Here is a 27,098-nt window from a genome sequence, read left to right on the forward strand (position 1 = left end):
TGACAGTTTCTCACTGGCTCAATTGTGGCAGTTTCTCATTGGCTGGGCTGTTGTGGAGCAAAGGGAAAATGTTCCTCACTCTTGCTGGGGCAGTAAATTAACTTCTTCCCGCTGGCACTGGTACTTGAGAGTGAGTTGGTAGGGCATGAGAGCTCCCATTTCTGTCTCTTCCCAATTCGATTATAAATGAGCTTTTCTTTATTCAGTTTCACATTACATAAAGTGATAGATGTGAACCAGCCTTACTATGGAGATCATTTCAAAACATATATAAATATTGAATCGTTATGTCATACACCTGAAACTAACATGTTACATTGTCAATTATACCTCAATTTAAAAAATAAACTTTTAGGGGCAGCTGGTGGCTCAGTTGGTTAAGCATCTGGCTCCTGATTTCAGCTCAGATCATGATCTCATGGCTCATGGGTTCGAGCACCACGTCAGGCTCTGCACTGACATCGCAGAGACTGCGTGGGATTCAATCTCTCTCTCCGCCCCTCCCCTGCTTGTGTGCACTCTCTCGCCCCCTCTCACGAATAAACAGTAATAAATAAATAATTAAATAAATAAATCTTTTAAAGAAAAAAACCACATTATGAAAATACCAGTGAGTGTAAATGTAAATACTTTCAAATATGGCTATTTAACGCAAGTATAATAAATCATCATCGTTGCCATCATCATCATCGTGTAATGATGCCTCACCTAAAAAATAAATATACATTAAATATGTAAGTCAAAATCCAAAAGAGTATATTAAAAACCTCCCGGGAAGCGAGCAGAAGGGTTAAAAAAAGTAACTGGGAAGAAAAACAAACCACATCTCAACAGAAAAATGGGCAAATGAAGATCAGATGATGGATAGTAACAGAAGTATACAAATGGCGAACAAACATGGAAGATTCTACCTTCTCAATAAATTTAAAAATGCATTTAAAACAGCAGTATGTTATTTGTACTCAGTAAAGTGGCAAAATACTTTGAAATTCTAATGCCCAGTATTATCGAGGGTAAGGTAAATCAGGCTGGAGGAAGTACCTGGTAACCACATCTCATACTGCACTGGGAATGTACAATGAAAACAACCTTACAAGTTACAGTCTGACGATATAACATGTACAGTTTTAAAGCAGCTGCACTCTCATCTCACCTAGGTATTCCACTACTGATAATTTTTTCTACAGAAATCACAGCAGCAAAGATATATGTACAAAGATGTTCACGAGAGCAATATGTTTGATATCAAAACACTAGAAATGAATTAAGCAACCAAAAGTAGGGGACTACTATTTAAGCCACTTTCGTTCATTCTTTCTTTAATTTATTTATTTAAATTCAAGGTGGCTAACATACAGTGTAGTACTGGTTTCAGGAGTAGAACCCAGTGATTCATCACTTACATAGAACACCCAGTGCTCATCCCAGCAAGTGCCCTCCAAAATGCCCATCACCTATTTAGCCCATCCTCCCACTCACTCCCTTCCAGCAACCCTCAGTTTGTTCTCCGTATTTATAAGTCTCTTGCGGTTTGCCTCCCTCTCTATTTTTATCTTATTTTTCCTTCCCTCCCCCTGAACATAGGTTCATCTGTTTGTTTCTTAAATTCCACATATGAGTGAAATCATATGATATCTGTCTTTCTCTGACTTATTTTGCTTAGCATAACACACTCTAGTTCCATCCATGCTGTTGCAAATGGCAAGATTTCATTCTGTTTGATTGCTGAGTGGTATTCCATTGTGTGTGTGTGCGCGCGCCATATATATATTATATGCCATATCTTCTCTATCCATTCATCAGTCGATGGACGTTTGGGCTCTTTCCATAATTTGGCTATTACTGATAGCGCTGCTATAAACATTGGAGTGCATGTGCCCCTTTGAATCAGCATTTTTGTATCCTTTGGATAAGTATCTAATAGTGCAATTACTGGGTCCTAGGGTAGTTCTCTTTTTAATTTTTTGAGGAACCTCCATACTGTTTTCCAGAGTGGCTGCACCAGTTTGCATTCCCACCGACAGTGCAAAAGGGTTCCCCTTTCTCTGCATCCTCACCAACATCTACTGTTTCCTGAGTTCATTTTAGTCATTCTGACAGGTGTGAGGTGGTAACTCATTGTGGTTTTGATTTGTATTTCTCTGATGATGAGTAATGTTGAACATCTTTTCATGTGTCTGTTAGCCACCTAGATGCCTTCTTTGGAACAGTGTCTATTCATGTATTCTGCCCATTTCTTCACTGGATTATTTGTTTTTTGGGCGTTGAGTTTGACAAGTTCTTTATATTTTGGATACTAACCCTTTTGCAAATATTTTCTCTCCCATTCCATCAGTTGCCTTTCAGTTTTGTTGATTATTTTCTTTGCTGTGCAGAAGCTTTTTATGTTGATGAAGTCTCAATAATTCATTTACACTTTTATTTCCCTTGCCTCTGGAAACACATCCAGTAAGAAGTTGCCACAGCTAAGGTCAAAGAGGTTGCTGCCTGTGTTCCCCTTTAGGATTTTGATGCTTTCCTTTAGGATTTTGATGGTTTCCTGTCTCCATTTAGGTCCTTCATCCATTTTGAATTTATTTCTGTATATGGTGTAAGAAAGTGGTCCAGTTTCATTCTTTTACGTGTTGCTGTCCAGTTTTCCCAGTACCATTTGCTCAGGAGACTTTTTTCCATTGGTTATTCTTTCTGCTTTGTCCATGTAGGGTCCATTTTTGGTTCTCTGTTCTGTTCCACTGATCTGTGTGTCTGTGTTTGTGCCTGTACCATACTGTCTTGATGATTACAGCTTTGTAATACAGCTTGAAGTTTGGAATTGTGATGCCTTCAGCTTTGGCTTTCTTTTTCAACATGGCTTTGGCTACTCGGGGTCTTTTCTGGTTCCATACAAATTTTAGAATTGTTGGTTCTAGCTCTGTGAAGAATGCTGGTGTTATTTTGATGGTGTTATTTGTTATTTTGATGTTATCTGATTGCACTGAATGTGTAAACTGCTTTGGGCAATATGGACATTTTAACAATATTTGCTCCTCCCATCCACGAGCATAGAATGTTTTTCCATTTCTTTGGGTTTTCTTCAATTTCTTTCATAAGCCTTCTATAGTTTTCGGCATACAGATCTTTTACTTCTTTGGCTAGGTTTATTCCTAGGTATCTTATGGTTTTTGGTGCAATTGTAAATTGGATTGATTCCTTGATTTCTCTTTCTGCTGCTTCGTTATTGGTGCATAGAAATACAACCGATTTCTGTACATGGATTTTATACCCTGTGAATCTGCTGAATTCATGTATAGACTCAAGCAGTTTTTTTGTGGTCGTTTGGATTTCCCACGTAGAGTATCATGTCATCTGCGAAGGGTGAAAGTTCGACTTCTCCCTTGCCAATTTATATGCTTTGTATTTCTTTGTGTTGTCTAATTTCTGAGGCTACTACTTCTAGAACTGTGTTGAACAACAGTGGTGAGAGTGGGCAGCCTGTCATGTTCCTGATCTTAGGGGGAAAGCTTTCAGTTTTTCCCCATTGAGGATGATATTAGCTGTGGGTCTTTCATATGTGGCCTTTATGATGTTGAGGTCTGTTCCTTCTATCCCTTGAGGGTTTTTATCAAGATAGGATACTGTATTTTGTCAAATGCTTTTTCTGCGTCTATTGAGAGGATCGTAGGGTTCTTATCCTTTTATTAATGTGGTGAATCATGCTGATTGATTTACAGCAATGGACAGTTCATCAAAGCAGAAAATCTACAAGGAAACCATGGCTTTGAATGACACACTGGGCCAGATGGACTTAACAGATATATTCTGAACATTTCATCCTAAACACATTCTTCTTATGCGCACATGGAACATTCTCAAGAATAGATCATATGCTGGGTCACAAATAAGCCATTTTTAAAAATCACATTTCAAGGAATATTTAATAAGAAAAAATGCTCAAGATACAAAAGTACTGAAAAAAGGGTAAAAGACATCATATCTAACAGGATATTAATTTTCTAAAAAGAAAAAATTATATGCATTTCCAAGTATAGAAAGAAATACTCGATGGAGTTAGACCAAATAGTTGTGAATAATATCTCTGCATGGGGATAATATGATCTGTTTGGCGTTTGCACATCCCTATAGTTTGTAAATTGTTTAAAGTGAACATAGACTACATTTTATCAATTCCGTGGTATACGTTTTTTTCTTCATATTTATTTATCTCTGGAATTGGACTCCATCCTAAGACGGCATCTTTGGAAGGCATACGTTACTACTTTTGTACGTAGCAATAAAAAAGAACACAATAAGTATCATTATTTTTGAAAGATCCCACAGATAACATTCAATGAGGAGATCCTCAGAAAAGAGGCATTCATTCCCCAAATGAAAAGCATGGCACACAGCCATCAGTGAAGGCGGTATGAGCTTTGGTTAGTTTTGGAAACCTTCCCCCACATACAATCTTCCCTGGGAGCGAAAATTCTTCTATAAAAACAAGCACAGAGGTGAAGATGTCCTCGGGATATGCGACTTTCCCCCTCTTGTTTCTAAATTAACTTTTATGGAATGCTCAGTTTGTTGTTGGCTTGAAAAGAGAATAGATTCTTGAGGTTAATCATTCTTGTTCACTTTCTAAATATGCAAAATGAACTTTAATCCCACTTTGGCAAGGCCTGCCTTTAATCTTCCAGATTGTAACACTTCCCGACAAACTGGAGGGCAGAGGCTTGGGGAAATAGAAAGATGAGAAGGGACGGGGGTCAGGTGGACGGAAAACTTGAATGAAGTAGTTTTCTTCTTTTTCCCCTTCCGAATATGCAGACCCATCACTTCTGCCCGCTGCTTCAGTGAACGGTGGGGACTGGAATTGCCCGAATAAAGTTAATCAATGAGACAGAACCAGCCACTTAAACCTCTTGGCTCTGTTCCTCCATATACCTTTTGCCTTCCCGCTTGACTCATTCCTATCTCACATCTAATTCTCCCCTGGCAACTGAGAAAGATGGCTGTGGTTTCTGGTTAAAACCTCGGGAGGAAAAAAGGATGTTCTCTCCAAATATACGGTAAGTTCCTGTTACGTACAAGGCACTAAGTGCTCTGTGTAGTGCAAGAATATATATCACATAGTACTGGCTCTCAAAAAAACTTAACTCCAGTAGATAAGATTTCTATGCCAATCTTTATAGTCCACAGGGAAAAAAGAATTATGGCATCCACACTGATTGGTCGGTGCCCCTGCCATTGTGGTATTAAGTTTTTAACATCATCCTAAATAAGTGTTATACATATACATAGATGGAGAGAAAAACACAAGGTGGAGAGAACAGTGTGAACAAAGAAAAGGAAAAATGTTTGGGCCAAAACCAATTTTAAGGGAGAATTTTAGGACAATGATTTGACTGAGGACTATAATTTAGATCCTTTTTGAAATTTTAAATATTTATGGATAGAAGAATAATTGCACAGGAAGAGTTTAATGAAAACATATCATCATGGAAGAAATCTGCTTCAGGGACTGACTGTTTTTAGGAAAGTGAAACTTATTCCTAGGCTGATCCTGAACTGAAACCTGTAACAAGAATCAAATTAAAAATTAAAATTTTAAATTAAAAACATTTTTTTTTTTAATTTTTTTTTTCAACGTTTATTTATTTTTTTGGGACAGAGAGAGACAGAGCATGAACGGGGGAGGGGCAGAGAGAGAGGGAGACACAGAATCGGAAACAGGCTCCAGGCTCTGAGCCATCAGCCCAGAGCCCGACGCGGGGCTCGAACTCACGGACCGCGAGATCGTGACCTGGCTGAAGTCGGACGCTTAACCGACTGCGCCACCCAGGCGCCCCTAAAAACATTTTTAAAAAACTTCCTCTATGGCTATTCTTCCTATCTTTACAGAAATGGCAAAGAATGCACATAGGATATGCAATCAAATTAAAAGTCTGAAAATTTTTTCCCACAGTTCATGCTTTTAGGAGTTATGTTACATAGACAGCAAAAGAAGGCATATTAAGACTGCCAACCAAAAGGAAAAATTCCACCCAACCAACCCAGATGCAGATTCACCCACAACATGACTCTGACTGCATAAAATATGAAAAAATACAAGGATCTCAAAACTCATAGTAACACATCTATCCTCAGCTTAAAAGAAACCAACACATTTCTGTTGTCTTTACTAGTTTTGTGTTTTTTTGTTTTTTTTTTAATAAAAGATCTGGAAGAGAATGTACAAATTGATTTGAACACTGCATCAATTTGGACAATTCTGTGATATCACATGGTCACTTGGACTAGATATTAGAAAGCAAAGCGTGGGTCACCGAAGGGATGGACTACCATGGAAGATTCTAAAAGCTATCTCTTGGAGATCCCCAAGTATTAAATGAATGGCCACCTATTTTGGGGAGGGACTTCAAAAACTTTCCAATCAGGAGTTTTCTAGGACAGATTATATATTTCCTTTTGCCCATGGTTGCCATGAAATGGGGTAGAGGTGGAGGAACCAATCCTTGGTTTATTCATTCACTCATTAACTCAATAATTATTTATTAAAGCACCTACCATGTTCACAGTACTGTGTTAGGTGACACAGAGGTTACATATTTTTAGAAACCTGAAAGAGGGTAGATAGAAGACATTTTTAGAAAATTCCAAGTAAGAGAAAGACATAAGATCCAGATTTTAAAAAATGGAATAGCGAAGGACTGCAAGGAGGAGAAATCTCAGTATGATGACTGGAAATCTCAGTATGATAACTAGAAGAAGTCAGTATTTATCAAAACATGAAATTGGTAGTAAGACAAAACATCAAGTGACACAGAGATAGCACTATGGCATGGTTATTCTTTCAATAAGAATCAGGAAAGGCAAGTATGAATTCCAGGGGGAGAGTGAGAGCCACACGAGAAAGCCATGGTTCAAATACAAAGTAGGCGAAAATGGAGCACAGTTCTGGGTCTCTGATGAAGTATAAAATCTTGACCTGACATTTGTAACATTCCCTTTCAATGGAACAACGTCAGGGATTGCTGTGGACTCCATATTCTATTTACGGGATCCAATCACTTTATTTGGTTCTACAATAAGGGACACATACATAAGCACTGGTATGTACCGGCTTTCAAATTTCAGATTCAGTGAACAGAGAAAGCATAGTCGTCTTATCAAAATTATAGATTAGTGTGTAAACGATATAAACCTTAATGATGTCAGAGTAATGATATGGCTCAAAGGGAACTTACACCCCCCCATTTTACATTCTAAAAGTCAAGAGTGTATCTACATATTGGTTATAAGGTAATCAACTACAAACACACACGCACGCACACACACACACACACACACACACACACACACACACAAGTAAATGCTATGTAATAAAACTCAGCAAAGTGAGGGAGTTTAAGAAAGCCACTTCCCCATTTTTCTTTTTTCTTCACATTTTTCTTAATGGAGGGACAGCCAGTGCCTCAATTTGCTGGATGAAGAGAGAGAAGTATTAAGCAAGTGTTTAAAAGTTAAGGAGGTGGGGCGGCTGGGTGGCTCAGTCGGTTGAGCGTCCGACTTTGGCTCAGGTCATGATCTCATGGTTTGTGGGTTCGAGCCCTGCATCAGGCTCTGTGCTGACGGCCTGGAGCCTGCTTCGGATTCTGTGTCTCCCTCTCTGTCTGCCCCCCACCCCCCCCACCCCGCCGCACACTGTGTCTCTCTCTCTCCTTCAAAAATAAACATTTTTAAAAATTTTTTTAAATAAAATACATAAATAAATAAATAAAATAAAAGTGAAGGAGGTAATCACTTAAAGAATAAAATGCAAATATGCTAAAAAGTGGTCACTTTTAAGAAATGGAACTTGGGGGAAACATCTGGGTGGCTGAGTAAGTTGAGTGTCCAACTCCTGATTTCTGCTCAGGTCATGATCCCAGAGTCGTGAGACTGAGCTTCATGTTGGGCTCCATGCTGAATGTGGAGCCTACTTAAGAACTTCTCTTTCTCTCCCTCTGCCCCTCCCCTTCTTGCATGCACTATCTCTCTCTCTCTAAAATTAAAAAAAAAAAAAAAATTTTTTTTTAAGAAGAAATGAAATTTGGGGACAGGTAACAGGGAGTTTTTTCCTTTCCATTCCATTTTAGATCATCCTCAACTGCTTGAATTTTTATTTCCTAGTTTTATATTGTTTTATAATAACAATAATAATATGAATGAGGTACTGATAGGGAAAGATCTCTAGGATATATTAAGAAAAAAAAAAAGCAAGTACTAGAATAAAAAGGTTGCATTTGTGTGCTTTTTTAATAAAGTAGCAGCAATATATATGTAAATATATTGGCATAACTATATTTACGTTAATGTCGACAAAAGGACCTGACAGCAAAATAAAAGAAGTTCCGAGTTTTAGTCTATATAATTCCATACTATTTGAGTCCTCTACAATGAGAAGATATGTGTATTGATCAGTTCAATTACTTTTTTCCACATTTCGAAAGAAGAAAGATCCCATGATTACATAATTAGTAGAGTTGCATGATTCAGCAGAAGAAAGAACAGCTTTGGTCTCAGAAAAACCTGCATTCAGGGGCATCTGGGTGGCTCAGTAGGTCCAACTTCAGCTCAGGTCACGAACTCATGGTGCATGGATCTGAGCCCCACGTCGGGCTCTATGATGACAGCTCAGAGTCTGGAGCCTGCTTCGGATTCTGTGGCTCCCTTTCTCTCTGCCCCTCACTCCCTCACACTCTGTCTCTCTCTGTCTCTCTGTCTCTCTCAAAAATAAATAAACATTAAAAAAAATTTTTTTAAGAAATAAAAGAAAAACCTGCATTCAAACGCAAGCTTCACTAGGTACGTCACCTTAAAGAAGCTATTTTGCCTCTTTACGCCTCTATTTCCTTTTTATAAAACAGCTTTATTGACATATAATTCACATACCAAACAATTCACTCATTGAAAGCATATGATTCAATGTATTTTAGTGTGTTCACAGGATTGTGCCACCATCACCACAAATGAATTTTAAAGCATTTTCAGACTCCTAAAAAAAATACAAAACCCACATACCCATTAGCAGGCAATCCCCATCAATTTTCTTTTCTGGCAAAAAATAGGGATTGGAGAGAGAGGACTACCTACCTGATGGACTTACTTATAAGAAAGAAAGAAAATATATCAAAGCCTCTAGCACAGTACCTGGCCCTCAGTAGGTGCTCATGCATTTCAGGTAAAGTTCAAGACATCAATGACCGAAAACAAGCACAAAGAATGGAAATGATAAGAAAGTGTAAGAGAGAGACAAACCCTTTCAAGGACCCAGGAATCCTATCCACAGAGTAAGTTCCGCAAGAGTGGCCCTCTCTCTAATTCTGCTGAACACAAAAGAATCAGGCTATCAAGACAAAAAGCACAAATTTGAAAATGTCAGCATTTGCGGGCACGGTTTAGAGTGAAAGTTTCAGGAGGACAGATACATCCTGCAAAAAACATGACTAGCAAGGGGCAAATAATGTAGTTTGCTGAGAAGGTAAGAAGAACGCCACGAGTTCGTATTGGATGAGCAGTTGAAACTATACTGTCATGTTTCTACTTTTCAAAGTGAAAACAAACATGACAGGTGCTCATTTGGCTGTTCGAGCACTTTCCACTTAAATGGCAATTCCTCAAGCTTACCGACTGCAGCCTCAAGTTATAATTTATTACTGTTTCTGTATTATTCCCTTGCCTCGGCAGAAAGCAGAACATAGCACCTACATTTCAAGGCCCATGAGAGGTAATAAAGTATAATTATTTAGAATTTATGATTAAGCCATAAATTACAGGAACTTTCTAACTTCAGTTGGTCAGTCAAGAGTTGGGGGAGGAAGGGAATGGGGTCAGAGGAAGAAAAAACAAAAGCCTTTTCCTTTGAATAAAATGCCTAAATCGGGGCAGGACTGAGGGACACCTGCAGGATTTACAAGGATACCACAGTCTCCAAGTTAAGTCCCAGAGGAACCCCAGTTAAGAGGCTTTAAACTCCTAGAAGCCTCTGTTCTAGAAGGCTAGAAGCGACAGACTCCAACTGGAGTGCTCATGTTGACGCCCAAAATAGAAGCATGGTACATTTTCGGGTTAGACCACATCAGATGTTCACAGTGCTCTGTGAAATACCAAGCCAGAGGTATTTTAAAGAAGGTGAACCTGATCTGGAAAACACCACTGACCAGGCTCTACAGGTAAACTCGGCCCTCAACCACGGCAAGAGCGTGGTTCCCACAGAGCTCCGATTCGACCCTGACCAGACGGCAACTCTTCTCCCCCTCAAGAGTCAATAGGTGAGCTGTCCCCGTCTTGCAGGTCCTTTATGTGCAAAGATAGGTATGGGACAGGGAGGTCCGAAGCTAGCAAAACTCGGGGCCTGAAGCAGGGTAAGAACACAACATTCTGTGCTCTTCTGTCACCCGCCCGCCTCACTGGTTCTCCTGGAATGCAAGGGCCCGGCTCCCAATCTTGGTTGGCCCCCACATACAAAGCACTTTCTTCTTTGGCCTCCCACCGGCCCTGAGAAGCAGGTACCACGAAGCCCTAGTTTTCCAGGGGAGGCAGAGACTCAGACAAACACTAACAAGGCAGAGCCAATAGTCACCGCAGTGAGTCTGGAACCTGGTCACCTGACAGGAAATGGCCTTTTCATCATTCTACACTACACTGTTGGTGAAGTAAAGCAAAACCAAAAAGAAAAACGAAAAAGAAACAGCATGCATTTCAACTGACGTTGCTTTCTCTCTCTCTCTCTCTCTCTCTCTCTTTTTTCGCCATGGAAATTTTACTTGGTAACTGAAGCTTGGAGATAGCTATTTGAAAATGAAATTGAGTTTGGATTGAAGGAAACAAAAATAAAGAGACCAGACAGAACAGAGTCATGAGTAGTAACATGTAAAAAACAAAAGGATAAATGAAGGGTTGGGCAGGGGAGGAGGTCTGCCCCAAATGTTTACCCAGCACCCTCACCTTTGTCCTGAAACATCCCATCTCCACACCCGGCTCCTGGTTAATGAACATAATTTGGTTGATGTCCCTTGAACTGTATAATCTTTTCTACAAAAAACAAACCCGCAGTTTGTCTCCAAGCCACTTTTAAGTCCCTAACGCCCTGGTTACATTCAGTCTATGGAAAACATCTGTGGCAAAGTAAATCATCCTACCCTGAGAAAGACCAGAGTGTGTTTTTTTTTGTCCCCCCTCTAAGTGTGTTTTGAAGTCCTGGTTGGAAAATTAGTGAAAATTGTAAATCTGTTTGCAAATCTGGTCATGTCTAACTCTGAGATTAGGGCAAAGATTCCAATTTAAAAGTAAACCGTGACAACCCCAGTTAAGCGTGTCCTCAGGCACTGCCAGCAGGGCCTTCACTCACTTCCACAGGCGGTGGATTTATTACAGGCACCCGACACGTTCCCCATCAGACACCCCTGGAGTATTTGCTTGAGACAGCAGGGTTCAGTCTGCACTTCCTCTGCAGACCAATATATTATTATAAATTGAGCTAAACTGTTTCCTTTTCATAAGTGCTATGAAGTTCAGATTTCAGATATCGGCACAGGGCTGAGGTCCCTCGGCAGGGCTCTGTATAGGATTTGGATTTTAAAAAGTGAAGAGAAAAGGTAGCAAGAGGCCGTGGCTGCTTTTAGTTTTGTTTTATGCTGCTTAAGATGCGGCGGGGGAACGTTCATTTGTAGAAAATTCTGAACATGCGTTCTTACTCAAGACAATAAGAATTTGCCTGAGTAATAATAAATAATAAGGAATAAGTGGATTCTACATGAATACAATCTAACGGTGCGCTTTGGGTACGTTGTGCTGTGGCTGGCCCAGGTCCATAGGGTACCAGCTACTTCGCCTAGAGCTAAAGGCAGGAGTCAGGAAATCAGGAATAGATACTATGTCTTGGGCATCAGCTCCTATAAAATAATAACACGTGGGGCGCCTGGGTGGCTCAGTCGGTTGAGCGTCCCACTTCGGCTCAGGTCATGATCTCGCGGTCCGTGAGTTCGAGCACCACGTCGGGCTCTGCGCTGACAGCCTGGAGCCTGCTTCGGATTCTGTGTCTCCCTCTCTCTGACCCTCCCCCGTTCATGCTCTGTCTCTCTCTGTCTCAAAAATAAATAAACATTAAAAAAATTTTTTTAAATAAAAATAAACAAATAAAATAATAACACTTCTGTTTATCACCTACAATAGCTAAAGGGACAAATGTATATTTGAAATGTATATTCATTACAACATATAGGTAAAGGGGGCAATGTAATTACTTAATATTTTCATTATAATCTATTTCCGGGCAAGAGAAACAGAACTTTACAAAGAAAAGGAAAAGGAGGAAGCACCCAGAACACCCTTGTCATCATCTTCTCTTTCCTTCCTGACCAATCTAGTCCTAAAGCCTTTAGGTGAAGCATAGGCGTTGTGATGAGGGAGCAAGAGGGGGGCCCAGGAGCCCAGAGCAGGGGTCAGTGAGGAGGGAGAGGAGGGCGGGCTTCATGTGGGTGTCAGAGCCCAAATGGGATAAAAGGACAAGTTATAATCCACGCGCCCTACTAACTGTGTAACCACGGCTATGTCACTACATCAATTTAACCTGAATCATTTCTTGTCCTATATAACTAACATCTACTTTTTAGGGCTATGGAGACAGTTAAAAGAATGCTTGACCTGTCATTAATCCCCACTAAATGTGGCTGTCATTCCCATACTACTATTTTTCCAGATGCATGTATGTATAGAAAAAAGACTGAAAAGGAATATACGAAAACAGCAATGAACCTGGTTTTTATATTCTTCTATCGCTCATACCTTTGAGTGTTTCTTTTCTCTACAACGAACATGTACTTTACTTTCATAATCAGAAAAGAACACACAAGATTGTTCTTAAATACATGGAAGCTAGCCGAACTTTTAAAATGTATCTTTACCATTTCTAAATGCAGAAAATTAATATGGCAATTTAAAACGGCCCCAACTGACTCTCACTTCCTTTAAAGATACAAACTGCAAATAGAAACTCGTGAACAAAGCATCCAGAGGAAAGTGGTTTATTGGCTGAAATTAAAACCCATGTATACTCGAGGTAAATACCCATGTGTGGGTTGTACATTAAAAATGAGGAACAATCTGTTACCTACAAATGATGCTTGTCGATGGGGCAGAGACTTCAAACTAGAAACTCAGTTCCTGAGGCAAGCAGGGGAGGCTCTCTCAGTAAGAGCTGACCTTCAGCCTAAAAATGTGCCCACGTAGAGATTTCAGTGTATTGGGATTGAGACTAAATAGTCCCTTTTAGAGCAGGAAGAGCACCGTATATGCAACCTGCAAACTATCCTGGTACCTTTTATCAACCCAGCGACGTTAGGCCAATACTTAAGAAAAGAACAATCTCTATACGATCTCCCTCACAAACTTGTTTGGAGAGTGATTGAGACTCTTAAGTGAAACTGATTTGTAAATTATAAAGCAACATGCAAATGGCAGGGAAGAGATTTAGGGCTTACTTCGATCAGTGTTGGGCAAATGTGGGAATCATCCCATGAGAAGAGGTGAAGGGACACAGCATTAAGCACCAGCAAATCACGCACCACGGGAAAGTCATTCTCTACATAATGACCTTCCCATCTTGCTGCTGACAAGGAGAAAGTCCCAGATTGGTACCATTGTAGAGTTAACACGTTTCTAACAGTTACACGTGTCCCTTTTCCATAAAGACAGAACAGGACTCAGATTCAGGATCTGCAGCAACCAAAGGCAGCAGGCACTTAATACTGTTTCACTTTCCATATTTATAAACCTCTTCTAATTACGCCAAGTGATACTGGTCTTCCACTTAAGATAGTGATAGAGAATCTCCTTCTAAAATGAACCCATCTCAGTGAAACAAAGAAAGTGAGCCTATTGAGAGAAAAATATTACATAAGTAACAGTACAGGTAACACAGGGATATTGCCTGAAATTTGGAGAATGCTTAATGAGGTAATGCCCTAAAGAGCTAATCCAAACTCTGAATTTCCAGAAGGCAAGGACCAAGTTTTACCTATTTCCAGCATCTCCTCCAGAACCTTACATAGCATGGAGGACATCACGGGCCCTCTATAAATACTCAATTGATTGAGAAGCAACTCTTATCATAAATACCGGCTTTGAGCCTTGGGGCTCCCCAGCTCTAAAGTCAATACATGAGTAGATTCCCCCAGGCAGGTAAGAGTGAGATAAACCTTGGATAATCAGGAGCTAAAGCCAGTGACAGAATAAACCCAGGGAAGCTTTGTGAGTATAGAAGGATACAGTTTACATGCAATGCATTGGAAGACAAGCAGAAAATCCAAAAAAAAAAAACCAAAGAACCGAGAGCAAAAGCTGCTCAAATCCTGCAGCTTCTCCGGTTAGCCTAAGCCTGAGATGCTGCCCCCCCCAAAGAACTCAAAGACAAGTGCACAGAAAGGCCACGTTGTCAGGTTAGCTCCTCCTGAGAAGAAACTAAATTCAGAACTAGAAAAAAAACTTTCACTAAGAACTTATACAGACAGGGAAATCATTTTAAGTAGCCTCCACTCCCAGTGTGGAGAGGGAAATCATTTGAATACTTCACACTGATAAGTTGATTTGGATGACGGAGTAACTCAGGGAAAGTCCTGAAAACTGTTTTAGCACATTTGGGAAACTCCAAAAACAATCAGAATGGGAGGAGGGAAAAACAAAAAAAAGCAGCTTTTAAAAATGAACGATAGCTAAAAAAGAATAAGGAAATGAAAACAAACAGAAAAAAACTAGTTATATGTAGAAGATTCATTATCAGTATAAAATACCTGAAAAGCTTATTCCAAAAGACACATTCAAAATAGGTAGCCAACAGTCTAACATTTAGACACCAGAGCATCAATATAGTTTTGACCCTCCTAATTACCAAGCATAAAATAGCAGTCTCCTTGGTGAAGGGGTATTGCCAGACCGGGTGTCTCTATGTCCCACGAGATCTTAAAACCAACATGCCAAGTATCAGGATCTCTGCCTTCAAGCTGGGGATCATCCTCACTCTCCTCTTCAGGGCCTGTCAAAAAGAGAAGAGAGGGATCAGGAAGGAAATGTTTCATCTCAACTTCTGGGCTTTATAAACGTGATCTCAGGAATAATTAAGTTTTAATAAAATATGCATAGTAAGTGAACTATATCCTCCTTTTACGTCTCTTAAAAAAACATTCTTTAGAATATCTTTAACATGTCCTTTATTTTTTTACTCAGAAAATATCTTTAAATGATAAGGGAATAACCCCAGATACCAAGGAGAATAAAAGACTATTTTATTAATTCCATGCAAATAAATTAGACAATGTGGATTAAATGGATAGATTTTAAGGAAGTTATTAACTACCAAAATCGACCCCAGAAGGGGTCAAAAAGTTAACAAAACCTAAAAGGTATAAAGTCAGAGAACTATCTCTTAGGAAAACATATGTGTCAAGAATTTCAAAGAATTCTACCAAACAAGTAAGGAATGGGTTATTTCAATATACTTTAAATTGTTTAAGAGCATAGAAAAAGAAAAGTTTCTGAATTCTTTTCGTGAAGATAGGATAATATGTATCAAAACCCAAAAAGAAAACACATACACACACATACATACACACACAGATCTCACATCTGAGAACCAATGCACAACTCCTAAATATAGGGAAATAGAATTAACTCTAGCAGCATATTAAAAGAATAACATTCCATGACCAAATTGAACTTATCACAGGAATACAAGGATAGCTCAATATGCAAAGTGTTATACTTAAAATTTATCATATTCATAGGTGAAAACAAAGAGTCACCAGATACACACAAAGTATTCAATAAAACACATCCTTTCAAAACCAAAATATCAATAAAATAATGAGTGGCCAGTTCCTTAACACGATAAATACAGACCTCTCTCAATCAAAGCCAGCATCATATATTAATAGGGAAACATTAAAAATATTCCCAAAGTTAAGAATTAGGAAACAATGTCCTTTATCAGCACAACTCATCACTATTTTGGAAGGAATGGCCAACACAAGGGTGCTCTCTGGAGTTGCCTAACAGAGGAGCCCTAATTAGACCAAAAGAAAACAAAGAAGTAAAAGATTTTTTTAGAAGAAAAAGTGCATTTTTACAAATAATGTTATTATTTGTGTGCAAATCAACCAGGAAACATATATCCCAAGTGATAGTCAAATTAAGAAAAACGCTAGTTACAAATGTGTGCATATTAAAACATCCAGCAAGATTCTTAAATGTGTATACTGTCTATAAGAAAAAAAAAAACTTTAAAATATTATTGAAGGACACAAAAGAAAATTTAAGCAAATGTAAAGATGTTATTATGTTCTGGGGAAATAAAACTGAACACCATGGGAATGTCCGTTCTCCCTAAATTCATCTATAACACAAACCTAATAGAAATACCAACAGGACTGATTTTTAGTTAAGTGGCGCTGGTAACTAGACAAGCTGATTCGACAAATCACATGGAAATATAAACAAGCAAGCATAGCCAGGGAATTTTTTTAATGCATAAAGAGCTCCTGCACATCAATAAGATAAAGATCAATAATCAAACAGAAAAACAGACCAAAGTTATGGAGACAGAACACGTAAAAAAAAGTAAGTGTGTAAACATTTAAGAGATGTACAAACTTACTCATATAAGAGAAATGCAAATTAAAGCCACAACAGATATTTGGTAACTTAATCAGATCAGAAAAGATCAAACACTTTGATAAAATATGGTATCAGTAAGAGTATAGCCAAATGGCATATTCACACTCTCTGTAGAGAAAAATCTGGCAATCCTTATCAAAATTACAAATGCTTCAACACTTTGAACTTCTAGGAATTCCGCAACTCCACTTTCAGAAATGTATCCTCCAATTCCTACCTGCAAAGGCTGCAAAATGACTTTAGAGCAAGGATGCACACTGTCCTACCATTTTTTTTTTTTTTAAATTTTTTTTTTTAACGTTTATTTATTTTTGGGACAGAGAGAGACAGAGCATGAACGGGGGAGGGGCAGAGAGAGAGGGAGACACAGACTCGGAAACAGGCTCCAGGCTCTGAGCCATCAGCCCAGAGCCTGATGCGGGGCTCGAACTCACGGACCGCGAGATCGTGACCTGGCTGAAGTCGGACGCTTAACCGACTGCGCCACCCAGGCGCCCCTGTCCTACCATTTAGAAGATCAGAAATAACCCAAATATCCATCAATAAGTTTCTGGTTAAATGAATTATGAAATGTCCAGGCAATAAAATATTCTGTAGCCACTAAAAGTAAAATGACTATGCACTGACACAGAACTATGTGATATATTTTTAAGGGAAAGAAACTGACAGGCCACAGTTTGTGTAAAATACAAACACATACACACACGTGTGTATACATGTGCAGGTAATATTTCTAGAAGGATACTCAAGATTTATTTTTACATGTGGCTGGGAAAACTACGTGGCTGGGGTCCAGGAGGGGAGAAACACATAAACGAAGTGAAAGGCAAGGAATATAATCTGCCTACATGAACAGTCCTGCAGGGATGGCCCTATATAAAAATGTATAAAAGTTCATTTAAGAAATATTTATTGAGCACTTATTATACATGAGGCACTGACCCGGGCACTTGAGATCTATCAACGAATGAATCAAAGAGCTTTGCCCTAGTGGAGCTTTCTTTCCAGTGAAGTTGTAAATGTTCAAAGGACATTTTAAATTCCATTAGACACCAGTCTCTGGTCTTCAAGGGGGAGGGTCCAATTTCCTGTTTCATCTGCATTTAGAGCCTTACTAAGTAGCACATAGAAGGCATTCAGTGAATGGCTGTACTTAAGTGCTTACTTACAAAACAAAATGCAGGGGCCCCTGTGTGGCTCAGCAGGTTGAGCTTCTGCCTTCGGCTCAGGTCATGATCTCACAGTTCATGGGTTCGAGCCCCACATCAGGGTCTGTGCTCACCACTCAGAGCCCGGAGCCTGTTTCAGATCCTGTGTCTCCCTCTCTGTCTGCCCCTCCCCCACTCGCGCTCTGTCTCTCTCAGTGTGTCAAAAGTAAATAAACATTAAAACAAGTTTTTTTTTTTTTTTTTTAAATTTTTTTTTTTTCAACGTTTATTTATTTTTGGGACAGAGAGACACAGAGCATGAACTGGGGAGGGGCAGAGAGAGAGGGAGACACAGAATCGGAAGCAGGCTCGGGCTCTGGGCTCTGGGCCATCAGCCCAGAGCCTGACGCGGGGCTCGAACTCACGGAGTGCAAGATCGTGACCTGGCTGAAGTCGGACGCTTAACCGACTGCGCCACCCAGGCGCCCCAAAACAAGTTTTTTAAAAAATGCTCTTTCAGTTCATGCCATTCACAATCCTTACTGGACTAGATGGCAGGGAAAAAATGTTAATTCCGGGGTGGGGGGAGTAGGAAACACTACGAATTAAACCAAATAACATAATAAAGTGTGGCGCTGCTAAGTTAGTACTGTTCTTAACAGTGAAGAAATTGAGAGAAGAGACGGGCTCGGTGAGGGTTAGAATGGGTAGAGCAGAATTCTTGGAGAAGATCAAATGTGAAAGTACAGTCTCTCAGCGGGTAGAGGAGGAAACGATGCAGGAAGACAAAAAGATGCAAAGTTTCATGTGGTCCCAATGGGCAATAAAGCGGGTTTCACGCAGGCTGCATCAGGTGCGTGTCACATCCAGAGCCCAAAAGTACATGCATCCCAGAGGGCACGGACCCATCCACAGAAATTCCTCGTTCTGAACACCCCACTCTGCGGTAACTGTGCACAAGGGTCAAAGGCCGTGAAAGAAGGGGGAAGGGGGAAGAAATCCCCTTTATACTTATTAATTCACATTACTCTGCGGAATGGTGGGGAAAGAAACCGGACCAGAAATCCAACTTCAAGGAAGGAATGCGACTAAATGACCTCCAAGGGCCCATCCAGCTCTAGATATTCTTCAATTCCTTAAGTTTGAATCTCAAATCTGATACGCCATAAGAACAGAATCTTATCTTGTTTTCCTATTTGTTATTTCTGATAAATGTCTTCTCAAGCATTCTGTGGTTAGGAGCAACTCTAAGCTAGTTTTCTTCACGAATAAAGTCATATAGTAAAAAGTCTAAAGCCATTTTTCTAGGGTAATCCCAAAACCATTTAAAAGAGAACCCTCTAGAACAGGAATGACAAATATCTTACATATCAGAGGACACAACTAATTCATCGGTTGTGGCTTTTGTGACCCCTGGTACAGAATTATTCTGAATTTCTGTCCAAGCTCAGCAGAAAGAGTGGTATAATCAATTACTGATGTCTGTCACTGGCACTAGAAGGGGTCGTTAGCAGCAGCAGAGACAGATCATTTGCTATACACGTCTGATGGCGCTCTCTAGGCATGTCTTATTTATACATAATAGTTACACCTGAAAATTCTAGAATTTGCTAGAAAACTAGAGCTCATGGACCAGAAGAGAGCCCACGAAAGGCGTACAACTTGACCTGCATGACATCTTCTTAACCAAACCAAGTTAGCAGGAGCCTGGGTGGCTCAGCTGGTTAAGTGTCTGACTTGGGCTCACAGTTCGTGGGTTCGAGCTCCACTTCGGGATCTGTGCTGACACCTCAGGGCCTGGAGCCTGCTTCAGATTCTGTCTCCTTCTCTCTCTGCCCCCTCCCCCACTCATGCTCTGTTTCTCTCTCAAAAATAAATAATGAACATCACAAAAATTGTAAACAAAACTAAGTTAGCTGCCAACTGATACAGGTGCTTTGCATAAAAATACGAATGTCCAGCTATTGTTGAATTACAAGATCTGGTATCACTGAGGCAGTCACAGGCGAAGAAGTAACTGCCCCTTTGAGACAAGGCATGTCCTCTGGGCTAGTGGCAGTCCCCGTCAGCCATTTCACCCATTTGCAGTAGCTGCCTGGCCCCTACAGCCATTTACAAGTCTCTGAACTTTGTTCTAGCCCACAGGCAAACCAGGCCCATCACCTGCTTAAAGTAACTGGAACACAGTCACAGCCCATTCATTCACACAGCAGTCCGAGGCTGCTTTCACCTAAAACAGCAAGGCTGAGTAGCAAAGACACAGAGCATAAGGCCCATGAAGCCGAAAATATTCATCATCTGGCCAGCCCCGTATTCAGAAATGTTTGACAACCCCTGCTCTGGAGTCTTGATATCTGTGATTTGATAGAGATGTCTACTGTGCACGTTAGTGAGGAAGCCAGGCTTTATAAAATAATGATGATGTCACGTGATGAATACCAGCATACGACATAATAAAGTAATTAATGCTAAATTATTTGATAACCAGACCCATTTAGCAAAAGAATACTGATATGAGAAATCGTATGTTTATATTTGTGATACCCTAGGGCTTTCAGCGGCTTCGTTCTAGAGAGCCCTAATGATAACAGATGTAGCAAGCAGCACAAGGAGAAAGAATAGAAATATTCTATGAAGGCTTTTCATATGTCTCTCTCTCTCTCTCTGTCTCTCTCTCTCTCTCTCGTGAAATCCACTATGACTGAACTTTAAAAAGAAATGATTTTTAAACTACAGTGACAATGACGCTATAGTGGCTTCAAGCCAGTGAATATGGCTATTCTTCTAAGTGGTGGTCTTTGTAGGCTAATGGGCTAGTTGACAACTCTCCCCTCTCTCTGCCATCCCCCACTCGTCCCAGTATGGCACCAATAAAGTCTTGAACGACAAACAGAGACAGTCATTGCAATCGGTGTTTCCTGATGTCTCCCATAAATCCAGCACCTCTGAAATGTGCTCATTAAAATAAGGTTTTCTTGGAAGGTTTGTTTCCCCCTTGGGCTGGGTCCGGAGGAGGGAGGGAAGCTCTGTGTCTGATAAATTTTTTACTGTGTAAGTATAGCGTTGCTCACTTACTCCATAAAATCAACTCGTAATTATCTATAGCAACTGCAGCTGATTACTCTGCCTCATGTTATTCTGGAAACAAGCAGAGGCAACCGGCTCCTACTTGCCTTTAAACCCCAGGAACGCTGAGAGGATTGCAAGTGTCTCGTGTCTCATGCATTCCTGGCTCCCACCAGCCAAACCGTTCAAGAAGTCAAAGACTTGACAAAATACGAAAGAATGCTAAGTGTAAACGTCAAGTTTAAAATTCTAAAACATCCCCCCTCCCAAATTAGCCAATTTGATTCTTTTATGCTAACTAGGTTTTGAACAATTAATTCCCATTTGGTGAAAGAGAAATGCCATCAAATATATTTCCTATTCTCTATTCCTTTGGCCAAGTACTAAGATTTCTAAGACTCTGGCCTTGGCAATTATATTCTGTTTCCTTAACCCCACCCCCAGAAGGGCTTACGCAGCAGGTCCCTTCCTTCCTATCCACGTCCTACATCTTGAGGCAGGAGAAACCCAGAAGTTGCAGCTAGTCAGCTGGTATACAAAAGCTCGTGGTGCTTTCTCTGTCCCGTGCTGATCTGTGACACTGCAGTGTCTGGGATGGAGAATCTGTCTTGGAAAAGGGAGAGAGTCAGAGGGGGGAGGGGAAGATGTGGGGTTGGGAAGATACATTCTGGGAGGGATAAGGCATGACGGATGTACAAGATGGGTGCAATTCTGAGCTGCAATGTATCAAATGAAGGACACGGAATTGCAAGTGAAGAGTTTGGAGAGGTGGGCAGAGGCCAGGACACGGATGGCTTTGCGAACCGTGGTAAGCAATTTAAGACTGAGGGCAATGATGGACACTAACGACTTTTTCATAGCTCAGATGCGTTGTTCAGAGTGGTCTCCCTGAAAGGTAGACACTTCTATGTGCAGTCTTTGCATACTTTTTCTGGGTTGGTTTCTACTGTGATGGCGAATGGCATAAGCCAGAGAACATTTGGGAAACACTCCTCAAGAGCATCTCCCTAGGAAAGGAGGGTTAGCCAAGGAGAAGCCACCCTGGAAGATTTCTAAACTTAGAGACACAGTCCTTGGTTGGTCGTGAGGAATGAGCAGTCAAGCCTGGGGCTGACAGAGAGCAAACTCCTTCGCAGCCACTGAGGAATGAATGGTCTGAAGAAATGAATTCAGAGAAGTTTGAAGGGCGGGGGGCACCGGGGAGTACCAAATCAGTCCCAGCTCAGAGTCTATAAGAACCTGGAGCCTGCTCTCAGATGCCTCAAAACAAGCAATTCAGGACAAACGTAGTCCCTTGACACAGATGAATTCTAAAATTAATTATAAATTATCTGGGGTTTCAGGAGAAATATTGCTAACTCTTTACCGAAAAATCTAAAGCCTTTCAACATGATGTCTGGCTCTGTCAGCTTTCAGATTGAGCGTCTGAAAAAAAAAAAAAAATTTAACATATAAATATCCACATACACAGGAGAACCTCATTACATCATGTTTCATGGGCTTGGGGGGAAGAAGTAAAAGTGAGAAAAGGAGAGAAAAATGGATCTGGATGCTCTTGGCTAAAGCTTCAAAACCATTCCATTATCTGAAGTATAATACGAAATGGGGAAAGGAAGCAGAAATACTTCTCAAACAATACATTCTCCAAACCAGACCTAACACCAGAGGCTGTAACTCCCTGGGCAGTCTCGGGAAAGGACAAAGAGTCATAGAGACTTACAGGAAACCTTTACGTTGTAAACAACATAGAAGATCAGAACCCAAAATGGATTAATCAAAAGAGGATAATTAGTTGTCCGTCTAGCTTCAGGCAAAGCTTTACCCAGAGTTCAAAGTACGTGTCCAAGACTCAGTTTTTCTCCCTCTCAAAGTTCATGAAAAAGAAAGGGAGCGGCCACAACAGCAAGGGGCAGGCATGTGGGGACCATGAGACTGCTGGTCCCAAGAGAGGAAAGCAACAGCTTAAGAAGAGCCAAAAGATGAAGGGAAAGAAACTGGAAATTGACCACACTATTAACTACTGAAACAACTGCTTGAAGCCAGTGAGGTCGCTGGGCTTAGTATGAAGTAAGACAATTCCTTATCTTTTTAAATGAAGTCTGTTTAGGTCAGGTATCCGCTATTTGCAGTCGAAAGAATCCTGATACTAAACAGAAATTGTAGTTATAGAAATCAGAGTTATTGGGCAGTGGCCAGAATGTAGATGAACAGCATAAACTACTCAAAACTAGAAATACTGACTTTAGGCAACAAATACTTACTCTTCTACCATTATCTGCACAAAGAAGGACAGAAACCGTGTCTTTAAGGAGCTTACAATTCTAGCTCAAGTATGTGCAAAACTAATGTATGGCCCTGGAAGGCAGGACAGTGGTTACTGCTCAAGGGGGAAAATACACTGGAAGGAAGCATTTCTGAGGTGCTAATATAAATGATGTCATTCAGTAATACAGAATTAAATTGTCTTAGACAATAAAACTTGTTCCACTCTAACCTGTCCTCTTATTCCCTGCACATCACATGAATACATCATTAAAAACTCAGGGGCGCCTGGGTGGCTTGGTCGGTTAAGCGTCTGACTTCGGCTCAGGTCATGATCTCACGGTCCGTGAGTTCGAGCCCCGCGTCAGGCTCTGTGCTGACTGCTCAGAGCCTGGAGCCTGTTTCGGATTCTGTGTCTCCCTCTCTCTCTGCCCCTCCCCTGTTCACGCTCTCTCTCTGTCTCAAAAATAAATAAAAACGTTAAAAAAAAAATTAAAAAAAAAAAAAAAACTCAGCCATTCTTGGGGAAGGTATTTGCAAATCACTTATCTGTTAAGAAGTTAACATCCACAACCTATAAAGAGCTCCTAAAACTCAACAACTAAAACAACAACTCAATTCAAAATGGGCAAAAAAAACCTTGAAGAGACATGTCTCAAAAGAAGATACACGAATAGCCAAGTAGCACATGAAACAAAGCTCAACATCATTAATCATCAGGATCGAGGAAGCTTCTGCAGAAAATTCACTATCTTGAGTGTGGTCATGGTTTCACAGGTGTGTTAAAACTCCTACGAAGGTAAACTTTAAGTATGGGCAGTTTGTTGTATGTAAATTATGCCTCAATATAACTATTGAGGGAAGGGGGCAAAAATCAGCCATTTTTGTTGGCTGGTCTTCTCTTGACAATTAGGAGATGTCACTGCTGGTCCTCTTTTCTCACCGGCACTGAACACTGCCCCTTTTCTCCAGGGAAAAGATGGGTGCCATCATACAAACACCTCTCCTTACCTCTGCCTCTTCTAATCTAATCCGGCCCCCCTTCTCCAATCTGTATTACCTCTGCCTCTTCTAAACCGGCCCCCCTTCTCCAATCTGGATTACCTCTGCCTCTTCTAATCCAGCCCCCCTTCTCCAATCTGGATTACCTCTGCCTCTTCTAATCCGGCCCCTCTTCTCCAATCTGGATTACCTCTGCCTCTTCTAATCCGGCCCCCCTTCTCCCATCTGGATTACCTCTGCCTCTTCTAATCCGGCCCCCCTTCTCCCATCTGTATTACCTCTGCCTCTTCTAATCCGGCCCCCCTTCTCCAATCTGGATTACCTCTGCCTCTTCTAATCCGGCCCCCCTTCTCCAATCTGGATTACCTCTGCCTCTTCTAAACCGGCCCCCCTTCTCCAATCTGGATTACCTCTGCCTCTTCTAATCCGGCCCCCCTTCTCCCATCTGTATTACCTCTGCCTCTTCTAAACCGGCCCCCCTTCTCCAATCTGGATTACCTCTGCCTCTTCTAATCCGGCCCCCCTTCTCCCATCTGTATTACCTCTGCCTCTTCTAAACCGGCCCCCCTTCTCCAATCTGGATTACCTCTGCCTCTTCTAATCCGGCCCCCCTTCTCCCATCTGGATTACCTCTGCCTCTTCTAATCCGGCCCCCCTTCTCCAATCTGGATTACCTCTGCCTCTTCTAATCCGGCCCCCCTTCTCCAATCTGGATTACCTCTGCCTCTTCTAATCCGGCCCCCCTTCTCCAATCTGGATTACCTCTGCCTCTTCTAATCCGGCCCCCCTTCTCCAATCTGGATTACCTCTGCCTCTTCTAATCCGGCCCCTCTTCTCCAATCTGGATTACCTCTGCCTCTTCTAATCCGGCCCCCCTTCTCCCATCTGTATTACCTCTGCCTCTTCTAAACCGGCCCCCCTTCTCCCATCTGTATTACCTCTGCCTCTTCTAATCCGGCCCCCCTTCTCCCATCTGTATTACCTCTGCCTCTTCTAATCCGGCCCCTCTTCTCCAATCTGGATTACCTCTGCCTCTTCTAATCCGGCCCCCCTTCTCCCATCTGTATTACCTCTGCCTCTTCTAAACCGGCCCCCCTTCTCCAATCTGGATTACCTCTGCCTCTTCTAATCCGGCCCCCCTTCTCCAATCTGGATTACCTCTGCCTCTTCTAATCCGGCCCCTCTTCTCCAATCTGGATTACCTCTGCCTCTTCTAATCCGGCCCCCCTTCTCCCATCTGTATTACCTCTGCCTCTTCTAATCCGGCCCCCCTTCTCCCATCTGTATTACCTCTGCCTCTTCTAATCCGGCCCCCCTTCTCCCATCTGTATTACCTCTGCCTCTTCTAATCCGGCCCCTCTTCTCCAATCTGGATTACCTCTGCCTCTTCTAATCCGGCCCCCCTTCTCCCATCTGTATTACCTCTGCCTCTTCTAAACCGGCCCCCCTTCTCCAATCTGGATTACCTCTGCCTCTTCTAATCCGGCCCCCCTTCTCCCATCTGTATTACCTCTGCCTCTTCTAAACCGGCCCCCCTTCTCCAATCTGGATTACCTCTGCCTCTTCTAATCCGGCCCCCCTTCTCCAATCTGGATTACCTCTGCCTCTTCTAATCCGGCCCCCCTTCTCCAATCTGGATTACCTCTGCCTCTTCTAATCCGGCCCCCCTTCTCCAATCTGGATTACCTCTGCCTCTTCTAATCCGGCCCCCCTTCTCCAATCTGGATTACCTCTGCCTCTTCTAATCCGGCCCCTCTTCTCCAATCTGGATTACCTCTGCCTCTTCTAATCCGGCCCCCCTTCTCCAATCTGGATTACCTCTGCCTCTTCTAAACCGGCCCCCCTTCTCCAATCTGGATTACCTCTGCCTCTTCTAATCCGGCCCCCCTTCTCCCATCTGTATTACCTCTGCCTCTTCTAATCCGGCCCCCCTTCTCCAATCTGGATTACCTCTGCCTCTTCTAATCCGGCCCCCCTTCTCCCATCTGTATTACCTCTGCCTCTTCTAAACCGGCCCCCCTTCTCCAATCTGGATTACCTCTGCCTCTTCTAATCGGGCCCCCCTTCTCCAATCTGGATTACCTCTGCCTCTTCTAATCCGGCCCCCCTTCTCCAATCTGGATTACCTCTGCCTCTTCTAATCCGGCCCCCCTTCTCCAATCTGGATTACCTCTGCCTCTTCTAATCCGGCCCCCCTTCTCCAATCTGGATTACCTCTGCCTCTTCTAATCCGGCCCCTCTTCTCCAATCTGGATTACCTCTGCCTCTTCTAATCCGGCCCCCCTTCTCCCATCTGTATTACCTCTGCCTCTTCTAATCCGGCCCCTCTTCTCCAATCTGGATTACCTCTGCCTCTTCTAATCCGGCCCCCCTTCTCCCATCTGTATTACCTCTGCCTCTTCTAATCCGGCCCCCCTTCTCCCATCTGTATTACCTCTGCCTCTTCTAATCCGGCCCCCCTTCTCCCATCTGTATTACCTCTGCCTCTTCTAATCCGGCCCCTCTTCTCCAATCTGGATTACCTCTGCCTCTTCTAATCCGGCCCCCCTTCTCCCATCTGTATTACCTCTGCCTCTTCTAAACCGGCCCCCCTTCTCCAATCTGGATTACCTCTGCCTCTTCTAATCCGGCCCCCCTTCTCCCATCTGTATTACCTCTGCCTCTTCTAAACCGGCCCCCCTTCTCCAATCTGGATTACCTCTGCCTCTTCTAATCCGGCCCCCCTTCTCCAATCTGGATTACCTCTGCCTCTTCTAATCCGGCCCCTCTTCTCCAATCTGGATTACCTCTGCCTCTTCTAATCCGGCCCCCCTTCTCCAATCTGGATTACCTCTGCCTCTTCTAATCCGGCCCCCCTTCTCCAATCTGGATTACCTCTGCCTCTTCTAATCCGGCCCCTCTTCTCCAATCTGGATTACCTCTGCCTCTTCTAAT

The 27,098-nt window shown here is 41.8% G+C and overlaps 1 protein-coding gene across 4 annotated transcripts in view; it reads right to left on the minus strand.

Annotated features, from left to right (window-relative positions):
• FTO (FTO alpha-ketoglutarate dependent dioxygenase) overlaps positions 1–27,098 on the minus strand; it is a 394,888-nt gene that overhangs the window by 232,825 nt on the left and 134,965 nt on the right. For all 4 annotated transcript variants that reach the window (XM_086689419.1, XM_086689416.1, XM_086689417.1 and 1 more), the window contains exon 4: positions 14,906–15,049. In XM_086689419.1, coding sequence (XP_086545545.1) covers positions 14,906–15,049 — 144 coding nt within the window. The remainder of the gene's footprint in view (positions 1–14,905; positions 15,050–27,098) is intronic.

Source organism: Puma concolor, chromosome E2, assembly GCF_028749965.1.
Source record: "Puma concolor isolate L17-30 chromosome E2, mPumCon1.1.hap2, whole genome shotgun sequence".
Lineage (NCBI taxonomy): Eukaryota > Metazoa > Chordata > Mammalia > Carnivora > Felidae > Puma > Puma concolor.